This window comes from Girardinichthys multiradiatus, chromosome 10 (genome assembly GCF_021462225.1).
Source record: "Girardinichthys multiradiatus isolate DD_20200921_A chromosome 10, DD_fGirMul_XY1, whole genome shotgun sequence".
NCBI classification, from domain to species: Eukaryota; Metazoa; Chordata; class Actinopteri; order Cyprinodontiformes; family Goodeidae; genus Girardinichthys; species Girardinichthys multiradiatus.
In genome coordinates, this window is record NC_061803.1 from 29,610,850 (window position 1) to 29,625,158 (window position 14,309).

A 14,309-nucleotide genomic window follows, 5' to 3' on the forward strand; every position below is an offset into this window, starting at 1 on the left:
GGCACACTTTGGGCCCCTTAGTACCAATTGAGCATCGTGTCAACGTCACAGCCTACCTGAGTATTGTTGCTGACCATGTCCATCCCTTTATGAACACAGTCTACCCTTCTTCTGATGGTTACTTCCAGCAGGATAACGTGCCATGTCATAACGCCAGAATCATCTCAGACTGGTTTCTTGAACATGACGATGAGTTCACTGTACTCAAATAGCCTCCACAGTCACCAGATCTCAATCCAAAGGAGCACCTTTGGGATGTGGTGGAACGGGAGATTCGCATCATGGATGTGCAGCTGACAAATCTGGAGCATCTTTATGATGCTATCATGTCAATAAGAACCAAACATTCCTCTCTGAGGAATGTTTCCAGTATCTTGTTGAATCTATGCCACTAAGGATTAAGGCAGTTCTGAAGGCAAATGGGGGTCCAACCCGGTACTAGCAGGATGTACCTAATAAAGTGGCCGGTGAGTTTATTGTGTCACTCATTTCAGAACGTGAAACTCATTCATTATATAGAATCATTACACATAGAGTGAAATATTTCAAGCCATTATTTCTTGTAATATCTTTGATGATTGCGGTGTACAGATGAGGAAAACCCAAATTCAGTGTCAGAAAATTGAAATATTGTGAAAAGTTACAGCATATTTATTTCAAGTTGGGTGAAAGGAAAAAGTGTTGTAGGAAAAGTTTCACCAGCAACAGGGATAACCACTGTCTTAAGAAAATTGTCATGCAAAATCCATTTAAGTATTAGGGTTAAACATCTAGGAATGATTGGACTGAGGTTGCAGTCAGCACAACAAGAGACACTGTGCACAAATGAATCCTACAAATGTCACATCCCTTGTGTCAAGCCACTGCTGAACCCCAGACAACGTCAGAAGTGTCTTAACTGAGGTAAAGAGAAAAATAACTAAGCTGTTGTTAAGATGAAAGCAATGTTTGCATTTCATTTGAAAATCGGGCTCTTGGAGTCTGGAAGGAGAGTGGACAAGTCGAGCATTGAGTTTCCACAGTCATTGATGGTTTGGGGTGCCATGTCATCTGCTAGTGTTGGTCCACTGCGTTTTCTGAAGTTCACTCTCAACACAGCCATCTACCAGGAAATAATGGAGTACTTCATGCTTCCTTCTGCTAAAAAGCTTAATGCGGATGCTAATTTAATCTTTCAGCAGGACCTGGCACTTGCCCACACTGCCAAAGATACCAAAAGCTGGTTCAATGACCACCGTGTCACTGTGCTGTACTGACATTTCTGTTTAAAGTATAATTTTTTTGTTGATCTTTTGCAATATTCAAATTTTTCTAGACACTGAATTTAGGGTATTCATCATCATAAAATTTACAAAAATTAAGGTTTGAAATAGTTTACGCTATGTGTAATAAATCTGTATATATGAGTATAATATGTATGATTATCCCTTTCCGAAATAAGTGACAAGGATTATTGCATTTTTGTATGATATAAAAATGTTGTGATCTGTACTTGTAATACTGTGACCTTTTCCACCTTCACTTGATGTCCCTGTTACATGCATACCCCAATGTCAATCTGTCTATGAAATGCAGTTAGCAGTTTTGTTCAGTATTCTGTCCAGGCATTGTCATTTTGTTCACACATTCTTTGAAAAGAGAACCTATCATTGACACACAGATATGTGCTCCACCAGAGATAAAATAGTCACGCATTGAGCTGCTAAGACCTTCACTTGCTGTCTAAAATCCTGCTTACTATTTCTTTAATTTAAAATGAGAAACTAGTACATTAATCCAGTGTTCTGAGCCTGTAATCCCGGAACCGACTCAGTGTTTTTCATAGCAGTATACAGTATAGTATACAGTAGATGCATGAAATTTATCTTTAGAGTCTCTTTATTGGTAGCCTGGTTGAAGCAGGGCTACGGTGGGGGTTCTGTCTTAGTAGTCAGGGGACTTGACTACTACTAAACATAAGAGGGCAGAGGGTACCATAGAGAAAAGGAAAATATGAAATAGGAAGAATAGCTGGTATGCATGTTGAGTAATGAAAATAGTATTAGTATGCAGTCATGACCCTTATCCTATGACCATGAGGGAGAGTTGTAATGTAGACAGACTGGTAGATCATAAGCTGTGCTTTGTGGCTCTGCTCTGCTGACACTTTAGAGTCAGTTTCTCCGAACACTTGGCAGGTACTGAATTTAGAAACACAGGTCTAATCATTCAGATAAGGGCAGATAAATGCTTTGCTGCATAACACAATTAGCTTTATAAATGATAGCCTGGGTTTTCTGGTTTGTCCCTGGTACCTCTTGTCAAATTTAATGGGCTCTATACTGTTAGATTTATGATTATTGATTAATTAATCTTGATCAATAATTGTAATTAAAAATCATAATTTGACAAAATTTATTTATTAACCAAAATCCTCATTTATGAATCGAGACCAGAGATGTCTTCTGGTGTTGTAATTGTGGCTCAACGCCTTTGATAATTACAACCGTTAAATACTCAGTAATAATTAATAACTATTACCAGAGATGTCACTTTTTATCGGCCGTTTCTGCCGAAACGTGTGGAACTTCAACCTTATCTTGACAGACGAATCACTCTTGTACAAAATAAACACAAAAACATCTTCTCTTTATCTATATGAACATTTATTAAATCACAGCCCTGATACAATCCGTTCTTCTGATTTAATAATCTTCACCTACTCAAACATGCAAAGTTCTACACTAAAGGGGTAAAATATCTAACTAACAAAGTAGAGCAAAACAGCAGTGGTGCGTATGGGATCAAACCAGCAGTTATGGCAAAATTGATAATATGACAAAGGGGTGTGGTGGTGAGTGGAGGTTGGGACGCAGCTCAAACTGTAACTCAGTTATACTCAGTCATAAAACATCCCCCAACGCTGGGCGAGGTGAGCAGACAAAGGGTTATAAAACTTTTGACGGCAAGCTAGTAAGCAGTAAGGTTGAAGACAAAGAAAATGGGGTATTTCACCATGAGGTTATTTTAACAGTCCAGTCTCACAGCGCACCTGCGCTTGCTCTCAGGTGTTCACCAACCCCGCAAAACACACACAAAGCTGGGTAGCGCAGCGGGTTCCAGGCATCCAACACGGCACATCAAAGTTTCAATAAAAAGGTTACATGCACAAATCATTCAGAACACATTAGATTAAATAGCGAATCTCATCGCACTAAAACCTCCTGTACCCTGCCTAGACTTTCTAAGAAAGAAATAAAAATAAAGGATGGGTTTTACTTGTTGATGTCTTCCTTCTGAGCGGGGTTGAGAGAGAGTGGGGTGGAAGTTGGAAGTTAATGTGCGTCCACAGTTAACTTCAGGGAAAGCGGTCAATCTTCATCCTCTGGCCTCCTTGGCGAAAGGGAAAATATGATCTGACCATCACAGTCGACTAGAACAAAACAAGGTGGCTCCTTGAAACTCCGTGTTTTTTTTTAGATACGTGTTAAACTCACGTCTTCGATCGGCAAAGTGAAATTTCTGGCCTTCTTATTCCAGAAACCTCAGTTGTGAATTTTCCGTTGGCCAACGAAGGAGAATAAATGAAATCCACTCGGGACTCTTCTCCAGGTGATGCTTCAGATGTATGGTAACCGTGTCACGGTCTCCAGCTGAAAAGCAAATTGTGGGTCGTCTCATCCTCTATTATATAATTGACGGCCTCAGGGCTGCGACGCCCCTGTCTTATCAGCCGCAAGGGCCGCTGGGTTTTGTAGGACAGACTATCCGGCGGTACAAAATGGCCGATGCCGTTGGAAAGGCATAGTGACGTCCAACAACGTGCAAATGGTCCAATATTCAGCAACAAGTGGTCCAACAAGACAAATTTATTCAATAAAGATGAATGCTTAATGATCACTGTTATACATTAAATGGGTCTTGATGTATTGCTAATATACTTTACTTAAGATCATATTCCTTACTCACATAACATTTAACTTGCAAGACATTAACTACAATAAAGACTTTTTAAATAATTTTTGACATATTCATTCATATGTCTGGTATCAGTTTACCTAGATATAGGGTGCATTTAAGCTATGTAGTGTCTAGATACGTCAGTATGTACATAAGTGGTTCCAAATATTAAACAGTGACAAAGTGTATTATTTGGATTAGCATTTGTTGAAAGAGTACAATGGACAAGTCTCCAATTATAAGCATTTACACTGAACTACTTTTAAAGCTGTCAATTCACAGAACTGTTTCTCTAAAGGCCGGCAGCATGTACATTCCATCATAGGCACAGTATTTACTTAAATCCCACCATCATCCCGCTCTGTGTGATCCACTGCTGATGACAGCAAAACAAAAGATGACTGTTGACAGTGTTAGCATGATAATCTAAATTATTCAGATAAAGCTTTCAAAAGGCCTGACAGGAGCAACAAAATGAGGAAAGGTTGTGGTAATCTGCGAGTCTTTCCGGAATATCTATGCAAATTTAGTCAGCCTTCTAATTTGCACATTGTTTCCACGATGGGTGCGGAGTATACAGTATATGTGTAAAAGCGTCCGGCCTCTCAAGTTTGGGAGAGATAAGATATTAGCGTGAGCTGTATTCATCAGTGGAGGGAAATTGGATCATTGCAGCGGTAAAAAGTGGAGGTGTTGGAACATGAACTGAGATGTTATAAAGGAGATGAAAACCTAATAAAAAGGAGTTGGAGGTTGCAAATCATTGCTGTGGTTGGATATTCGTGGGTCTGTACATCAGCAGCAGCATTGATAGATTAATTTAGTTTTGATTTTGCAGAATCTCTTTAAGGGATATGCAAAGAAAGGATAGGTTTCAATAGGAGAAAAATAATATATATTTTCTGGTCTGTGCTTGTATTCCAGGTGGGTGGTCTCGCAGCTGAAAATGTTCGATGGGCAGAAGCCATAGAAAACTTTAGAAGACAGAAAAGGACATTGTGTGGTGATGTCCTACTCATCACTACCTTCATCTCTTACCTGGGCTACTTCACCAAACGCTACAGGCAACATCTGATGGAGAACTGCTGGAGGCCTTACCTCAGTCAGCTGAAGGTGTGTGGATCTCACATATAGATACTGTACATAGTTTTCATTATAAGTAAGCGAAGAGCACATCATGCATCAGCAAATTTGCCAGATTTAAACACGCAGTCTAATTTTCACAGGAAAAATATACTATTTATTATTTAAAAGAGCAATGCTAAATACACAGGGATACAACTTATTTGAAAATATAACCTGGTTAAGGTAACTGATAATGATCCATTTCATTACATTTACAGTTTTAACAAACCTGTTAGAACCTATAGCTGGAGCTATTTAATGGGAAACCATTTATTAAAGTCAGTTAAAGAAAGGGTCAGAAATCCTTTTAACTCCTACAAATAGTGACTATTGAAATGGTGCTGTGCATTGATCTGCAGCTAAAATGCTCATGCTGCAGTTTTCTGTCTGCAATACAGGGGCAGTGAAGACCTGAAGTCTTGGAAACACAATAGTGTAGCTAACAAAAGTGTTTAAGGATATTAAGCTTGATAAATAGCTCCTTGTTTTTGTGTTTATGTTTAGTCAAATTGATTACTGCAAGACTGTCTTCACAGGTCTGCCTAAAAACCAATCAGACAGTTGCAGGTGATCCAGAACCCTTCTGCATCCTCTCTAAACTAAAAAAGTAGAGCACATCACCCCAGTTCTAAAGTCCTTTCATTGGCTCCCTGTGCCTCAGTGAATAGACTTTAAAATACTTCTGTTAGTCAATAAATCACTGAATAGTTTAGCACCAAAATACATTAAAGATTTGTTGTCGTATCAACCTTCCAGACCACTATCCCCAAAATCTGATCAATCAGAGCATTCAGTTCTTATGCTCCAGCAATCTGGAACACACTTCCTGATAACTGCAAAAATGCTGAATCCCTGAGTTATTTTTAAATCAAAGTTAAATGAAGATTAAATGAAGATCAGCTCCTCCAAGTCCGAGGCCATGATACTCGACCGGAAAAGGGTGGCTTGTCCTCTTCAGGTTGGAGGGGAGTTCCTGCCTCAAGTGGAGGAGTTTAAGTATCTCGGGGTCTTGTTCACGAGTGAGGGAAAAATGGAGCGGGAGATCGACAGACGGATCGGTGCGGCTGCCACAGTAATGGGGGCACTGTGCCGGTCCGTTGTGGTGAAGAGAGAGCTGAGCCGAAAAGCGAAGCTCTCAATTTACCGGTCGGTCTACGTTCCTACCCTCACCTATGGCCATGAACTTTGGGTCATGACCGAAAGAACGAGATCCCGGATACAAGCGGCTGAAATTAACTTCCTCCGTAGGGTGGCCGGGCACTCCCTTAGAGATAGGGTGAGGAGCTCGGCCATCCGGGAGGGGCTCGGAGTAGAGCTGCTGCTCCTCCACATCGAGAGGAGCCAGTTGAGGTGGCTCGGGCATCTATACCGGATGCCTCGTGGACGCCTTCCTCAGGAGGTGTTCCAAGCACGTCCCACTGGGAGGAGGCCCAGGGACGGCCCAGGACATGCTGGAGGGACTATGTCTCTCGGCTGGCCTGGGAACGCCTTGGGCTCCACCCGGAGGAGCTGGAGGAGTTGTTTGGGGAGAGGGACGTCTGGACGTCTCTGCTGAGTCTGCTGCCCCCGCGACCCGGTCCCGGATAAAGCGGAAGACGACGAGTACGGGTTAAATACCCACTAAGTTGCCTTTATCTATTAAACATCATTCATTTCAATCTGTAGTTTAACTTTTCTTTACTTCACTTATGCCAATGCGATATATTTTTTTCCTATGTGTTTTCTTTTCCTGCATTTTATTATGTAAAGACCTTTGAATTGTCTTGTTGCTGAAATGCTTTATATGACTAAACTTGCCTTGCCTTGTTGGTATTAGGTTCCCATCCCAGTGACTGCAGACCTGGACCCATTGACCATGCTCACCGATGATGCAGACATCGCTGCATGGCAGAATGAGGGCCTGCCAGCTGACAGGATGTCTACAGAGAATGCTACCATTTTAACTTCCTGCCAGCGCTGGCCCCTTATAGTGGACCCCCAACTCCAGGGCATCAAGTGGATCAAAAACAAATATGGTAATCACATGCAAGTGATCCGCATTGAACAACGTGGGTAAGAGATGTTTGGGGGGGACGAAAATTGGCTTCGTAACTAGTATTTTGCAAAAGGTTGTAGGAATTCCTACCTTTTTTTCCTGAAAGGTATCTTGATGCAGTGGAGAGAGCGCTCGCTGCTGGTGATGTGGTTCTGATAGAAAACCTGGGGGAAACATTGGATCCTGTACTTGGGTCTTTGCTGGGGAGAGAAACCATCAAGAAGGGCAGGTAAGACTTTGAGAGAGGCATTCCACTCCACCGATATATCTCCAATGTGTCTGATTCACTGTACAAAAATGTCAAACAGGGACAGCTGGTAAAATCAGCTCACAGGGATTCAAACATGTTGATGTTTACTTTGATTTCTCTTAAAATGAAGCAAATGCAGCTTTTCAGTCAATCATTTTGGCCCGAGGGACCAAAGATGTATTTTTAAATTGCTTACAAATGTAGTACTGCAATCCAAAGTATCAGTATTACTTTTTATATAGTAAATTGTTAAACACTTTTATCAGCCTCATGCTTTTCAGAGCATGAGGCTGATAAAGACTTCATACTTTCACACAAGACTGTGATTTCTAAATACAAAGTTGATTTATTTATCAACTACCCTTTGTCATTTTATAAAGATAGTTGGTAGAATTTAACTCCGATCAGACAGAACACACAGTCTTGGCAAATAAAGTTCACCCTCTTTAAATGCTAGTTTTATATATCAGGACATGATAAATCTGATCTTGTATTTACCATGTTCTGAACCTATTTAAATATAACCTCATAAAAACACACTTTAGAATACACACTTACTTTTACTATACAAAAATTAAGCCAAAATTTAAAAAGTAAGTACAGTTCATATTTCAATAGCTTGCAAAACTATCTTTAGCAGGAATAACTTGAAGATGTTATTTTATGTTGAATTTTGACCAATCCTTTACATCGTTGTTTCAGGTCATTGAATTTTGCAGATCCTTTTTTTCCATGCAGCTCTTATATAGTCTTAGCACAGGTTGTGGTCTTGACTTTGACTGACCTATTGTGACACCTTGTTTCATTACGTTTTTAAGCAATTGTGCTGTATATTAGTTGCTGTGTTGGGAATCTTTGTTCTGTTGATGACCCAGTATTGTCATGGTTCAGTCACGGTTTACTTGGAATAGGACCCCACAATGCAGACGAGCAGGCAGCGTGATGGTAAGTGAAAAACAAAAGGTTTAATAACAACAACTCACACTCAGCAGGAGGCAGGAACAAAACAAACGGGCAGGCAAGACAGGCATGATCAAAAAAAACAAGACTTGGTTTGAAAACAAGACATGAGCATGAGAGCAAGACATGAGCATGAGAGTGAAAGATGTTTCCGCGAAGACTAACAGAACAGGTGTGAATATATGGCGTGAAAACCAGGTGGAGTAAGGAGACAGATTAACTTGAAGCAGATGAACTGAATAAACTTAATTAACAGAACAAAACGTGACTGGAGCAAAACAGAGACTCTTGAACACAAACTAGAAAAACATGAAGCAAAAGCATAACCAGATCCAAAAACCAAACTTGACAAAACATGAACAAGACGACAAAACAAAAGCATGACCAGGAAAATAAACAGAAACATGATTCAAAACTTGAACAGTGAAAAACATAAGAAAAAACCCTGAAACCAAAAACCAAACAACCCTACATCATGACAAGTATGGGCCAAAATGTAGCTCTCCCACAGATAGCTTAACTTTATACTCTACAATACTTTAGTATAGAAAGGTGTTTATGGCCTCTGGTGTTGTAAGGTACTTGGGTCCAGTGGCTGAAACAAAAACAAATCATCATTTTTCCACCAAAACGTTTGATAGTTGGTATGGGCTGTTTGTTGTTATATGCTGTGTTTGATTTTCACCAAACATGGTACTGTGTATGATGGCCAAACATCTTTGCTCTGGTCTTGTCTTCATAAAGGACAGTAGCATGATTCATTCTAATACAACATTGCAAATGTACAGTGATAGTAAACAGAATGTACACCCTTTATTAATTCTAAGGTTTCTTTCATAATATCAAATTGCAGAACTCAGATTGTTTGGACATGGCTTTTTAACTATTTCCAGGGCAGCAAACCAGCTTTTCTAAGGTCACTGTTTATGTCTTTCCATCTTGGCATTTTTCCGTCCCTTAAAGATGTAAAGCTCCTGCTTAATAGACCAGGTCACACCTGCAGACGATCTGGATGTACTGTAGCTTTTTTTCAAACACATGATATAAGTGACAGCATAAGGGATTTAGAAAAATAATACTATTTGGAGGCATATAAAGTATCTTTTAGTGGACCTATTTGTGCTTTTGGATGCAAAATCCAACAGCCCTTATCATCATAAGCTTATCAGTGTCCTATGAATACATGGAAACAAGACAGGTTTTGTTATAGAAGACAGATGATTCAAACATTTCTATTGTCTTTTGGTCTCCATCGCAGTGATGTTTTGGTGCAACCTAAATGCTGACTTTCATACAAAAACCCTCAGTGATCAAACATTTCAGGTATATAAAGATTGGAGACAAGGAGTGTGACTACAACCCTAGTTTCCGCCTCATCCTGCACACCAAGCTGGCCAACCCTCATTACCAACCCGAGCTGCAGGCCCAGTGCACCCTGATAAATTTCACAGTGACCAGAGATGGACTGGAGGACCAACTGCTGGCTGCCGTGGTCAGCATGGAGAGACCTGACCTGGAGCAGTTGAAGGTAAGAAGAGGCAGAGAAAAAAATATATGTAACTGTTGAACAACCAAGGAAATTGTCAGAAATTGTCACAGTGATGTAAATGTAAATCTGAGCAGACATGAAAACAGTACATGACCCACTCATCGGTTTTCATCTGAGGATAAACAACGATTCATGTCATACTACCTGAGTTTTATTCCTAACATCTCCTCTGAGCAGGTATAATTAAAAGAAACAGACAGAGAAGTGAGGGGCCTCAAAACAGGCACAGCACTCCTGCTTGTCATTATCCGTCTTTAGAGCAACGTGTCAGCAAGAAAACGTCTCGGAACATCACATGAGGCTGCGAGTCCAGGCTCTTTGATTCAAAGACAATCAGCCAGCGCCTTTGATTAACAGCTGGTGGATGTCTGATAATTATGAGGCTTACTGTAGGATGCCTACTTAGGGAAACTGCTCAGCTGTATGTGTGTGTTTATATGTATGAGCATGGGTATGCACGTATCATATTGTGCGTATAAAAAGTGTGTATTTCTATGGCTTGCACATGAATGTGGAGTCAACAGGAAACTAGATAAGCACATTAAATGTGCGCACAATAATGTTTTTAAATTAGAAGCATATTATTATTATTTTTAATCTGGATTGCATTTACTTTTAAGGAGTTCTGCATGATTTCATGATTTAGGAAGTGACACACGAGCACACACAAGCATTTGACTAAAGCAGCAAAAGGACACAAACATGAGCTCTAACAATGCATTCAGCTTATGAGATGAGACAATATCTGATATTGCATTCCCAAGAACAAGATTAGAACCCACAATTTCTTTGGAAAACTAAAAATCCATTGGTTTGGTTTTGACAAGTAGGGAAAGGGTTTCACAAATAACAAACTGTAATCAAATTGTAATCAAACTAGAAGTTCAAGTTTACCTTCTCCATATATTGTGGCCTGTCTCCACCTCAGAAGGATAGGGACCACCTCCTGGGTCCGGGGGCTGTTTGCCTTTTTGGGGTATTGGCAGGGACGTGCACAGATAGACACTAGGTGGTGCTAGAGCACCTGCCCTTTTATCCTTTGGAGAAAAAAGTGCCCTCCTGAAATCTTTTTTTTACAGTGTATAGTGTGAGGCCCAAGGTAAAATTTCTGAATTTAAAGGCCTATAATTCCAGTGCCCCACGCTTTGAAATGCCCCCCCCCTTCGCCAACACACATACGTGTCCCGCCTTGTGTGTCTCTCAACGGAGACGGGCTGCGTGCAGAGCGGAGAGTTGGACATGCGCTGGTCCAGCTGGTCTTCTCTCCTCCCCTCCGCCGTCAGATAGAGCCCTGCCCTGCCGACAGGCCGGCTAACCGTTCAGGAAACAAACAAAACGAATATACTTGCTTCCTAAACTTCAGATGAAAAAGTTCAAACTTCACCTGCCACCATTTTATCTAAACAGAACAGACCAATCAATGGCAGACCTTTACCCGCTATGTCCTCTATGGCCGCCACTAGGCGCCAGGAGAATGTCTACGATTTAAATCTTAGATTAAATTAGAAGAAATAAATAAATTCAAATCTATCTCATAGATGTATATATTACATTTGCTATAATGGTCCCTGCTGACTTCTGTTTGACTCATGTTTTTTTTAATGTTTTTTTATTGCAAATACGGCCAAATGAGCTGGTTAACATTACAATTCATACACTACTAAAATACCTTTTAATAAAGTTCAGTAAATGTGGGGCATGTAGACTAATATTTTATTTTCTAAATAGCAGACATCTTATCAGGTCTCAGGACTTGTAATCTCATTAATTTTTATTCTCTAAGAACAATTTTTGTCATAAATCACACTGGCTACCTGCAGAAGTATAGATGATTCTTCTTATGATCATTCTCAGTCTTCATTTTGACTATAAAGATTTTATAACTTATTTTCTGGGTATAGTTGATTTACACTGTAGAATGGTCACTGGTTACTCGCATTTCTGAAGATAACTCATTTAGTCTGACCTACCTGGTAAATTTGTCAGTGTAACCTGCTTTGGTACAACATAAGGTTATTCGGTGCAGAAGACATTTTGTGATAAAAGTACAGAATGATATAGTCAAGACAAACACGTTGTGCTCAGTGTGTAAAAAGACAAAAATGAAGGATAACGTAAGTTTCAAATTTGACTCAGGAAGTTCAGGTTGTGAATCAGTAATCTGATGTTCCACAAAAACACCCTTATTCTCCTATCTTTAGATCCATGTACCACGAGTGTTTTAATATGTCAGTATACATGGCAAGATAGAAGATGGCTGGACTGCAGTTTTGTTACTATATTAACGCTAAACCCCACTTCATATCATTTTTCAACTCTGACGGTCTCCCTTGGTAACTCAGTGGTGTAAAGGTGGTGGGTCAGTTTCTAAGAAAACGTCTCAGATTGATTGAATCTGACCTTTAAAAGGTGGGGTTGATCGTGAGGAGGGTAAATATGTTGTTCAACTGCCATAAGTGTGACTCTGTACACTCTGAACAATAGGGCAGGTTTCTGAGCAACTTTAAAAAAGTAATGAGCACCACAGAGTTATGACAGCCACAGTATGTGCCACGGAGTGAATTTAAATGGTGGTAATTAAGTGAAAACTGTCTTGATCAAAGCTTCAGTGCCTAACGATGCCTCTATGGTTTCTTATCCGCAATCTGCTCGTTTCATGTGATTTGTTTGAAAATAAATTAGCCAATGGCGCTACTGTATCACAACAATTAGTCAACATATTGACACACTTTTGCTATTTCCCAAATGCTGTTTTTGTTAGTTGAATGGGAAGTTAGACATCTCTCCTCGTCCAGAACACTTCTGGCTGATGGCGGTGTCGTGTAAAGATTAGAGTGGAAGATACCACGGGATCTCTGTTACCTAGTCGTGCAGATTTACTTCAAGAAATACCATTTGCATTTTGATGGTTTTTCTGGAGGTATCCTCTTTTCTGTATGGTCTTGCTAGGCAGGGCTCCATTCAGACCTGTGGATGTGGGGGAAATTTACTGCCAAAAATCAAGAGCACATATTTTCAATATGAGAACAGGATTTCATTCTGCTTGTACTCAAACTTAGTAATGCTTGCACACAAAACTTCTGCTTTCTTTCAAATATACTCTGTTCTCTCTCAAATCTTTGTTTCTGAGCTCTGATCTAATGCTTCTTGCATAGATCATTTCTCCTCCTGCTTGCTTCATCCTCTATGCAGGCAAACTTGCTCTCTGCTCGGATCAAAACTGCGCTCTAAAGTTTCTTCCCTTCTCGCAAATTATTTTTGCTCTCTCTCAGATTAAAGTCGTATCATCTCCTAGCAACTGTATCAGCCAATAGAATGACAGTGTGCCACTGGTAGGTCACAGGCTTAGTTGGGGTGCGCTTGTTTCCTTCTACTGACTGTACCTGTGTTGCTACAATTGATGACTGAGTACATATTGCATTTGGCTCAGCAATTGCTCCAGAATTTGACGCCCCAACAGAGTCTGTAACAATGGTAGAAAGTATAACTTTATAGTTATTTTATTGCGAAGCACTTAAAGTACGGAAAATGAAGAATAAGCATTTATTCATAAAATGTATGATTCAGATATCATAAATACCTATCCCAAAAAAGAAAATGTGCAATTTAACCCAACATGGACCGAAACCTTAAAATGTAAGGTTAGCTTTGTCACAATTTTACTGAAAATATTGTTATAACAGTGATATTGTAAATCATTAACTTTATCTTTTTAAATACTAGATGAATTAGCAAATTTACAATGCAATTCTTAAATATGTCCTCCACTGAAAAGATGTGTTTCATTGTCATATTTTACTTTAATGTTGTTTATGTTGACAAAAACAGACGTACATATTAAACTACTGAATGTTTAAAATCACTTACTGCAGGATGGTTTGAATTATCCATTATCATTGTACTTTGCTGAGTTGAGCTATCTATATTGAAGTAGATTGACCTATTTCACAAAATTGCGACGCGCACCAGATGCATAAAAATATGGAAGCAAATCGTTACCATATTTCCTTCAGAACTGGTAGTTCCGGTGGCATCCTCATGGCCTGGGACATCCAGCGTGTTTTTAAGCATTTATTTATAATTTTCTGTGAGTGACAATTCAGAATAGCCGCTCGTGCTCTACAATAAACCGGCTGTTTGTGCAATAAATCTTCGTCATCCTTTCAACACGTCACACATACACATAGTGCTATTTATTTTCCGTGTCAAGTAAATACAATCACCTTATGTTATGGTTATAAAGCTGTTTATTAAATAATAATCAATAATGAAATCATTATTTAAAGGTAACAGGCTATAACAACAATGACATCCTGTTTGCCGATAATCAGCATCAGCTTCCACAAAAACAGCGGCAACCGCATTGGCAAGCTTTTACAGCCGGTCTGGCGCCTTCTGGCATCCTCGCGGAATCCTGTGCCACCCTGCGGCCTGCCACCGGAACTACCAGT

General features: G+C 39.8%; 1 protein-coding gene across 1 annotated transcript in view; it reads left to right on the forward strand.

Annotated features, from left to right (window-relative positions):
• Positions 1 to 14,309, forward strand: part of dnah9 (dynein, axonemal, heavy chain 9) — a 274,955-nt gene that overhangs the window by 182,907 nt on the left and 77,739 nt on the right. Inside the window, exons 60-63 of the mRNA XM_047377712.1 lie at positions 4,864 to 5,052; positions 6,881 to 7,116; positions 7,206 to 7,328; positions 9,633 to 9,837. Coding sequence (XP_047233668.1) covers positions 4,864 to 5,052; positions 6,881 to 7,116; positions 7,206 to 7,328; positions 9,633 to 9,837 — 753 coding nt within the window. The remainder of the gene's footprint in view (positions 1 to 4,863; positions 5,053 to 6,880; positions 7,117 to 7,205; positions 7,329 to 9,632; positions 9,838 to 14,309) is intronic.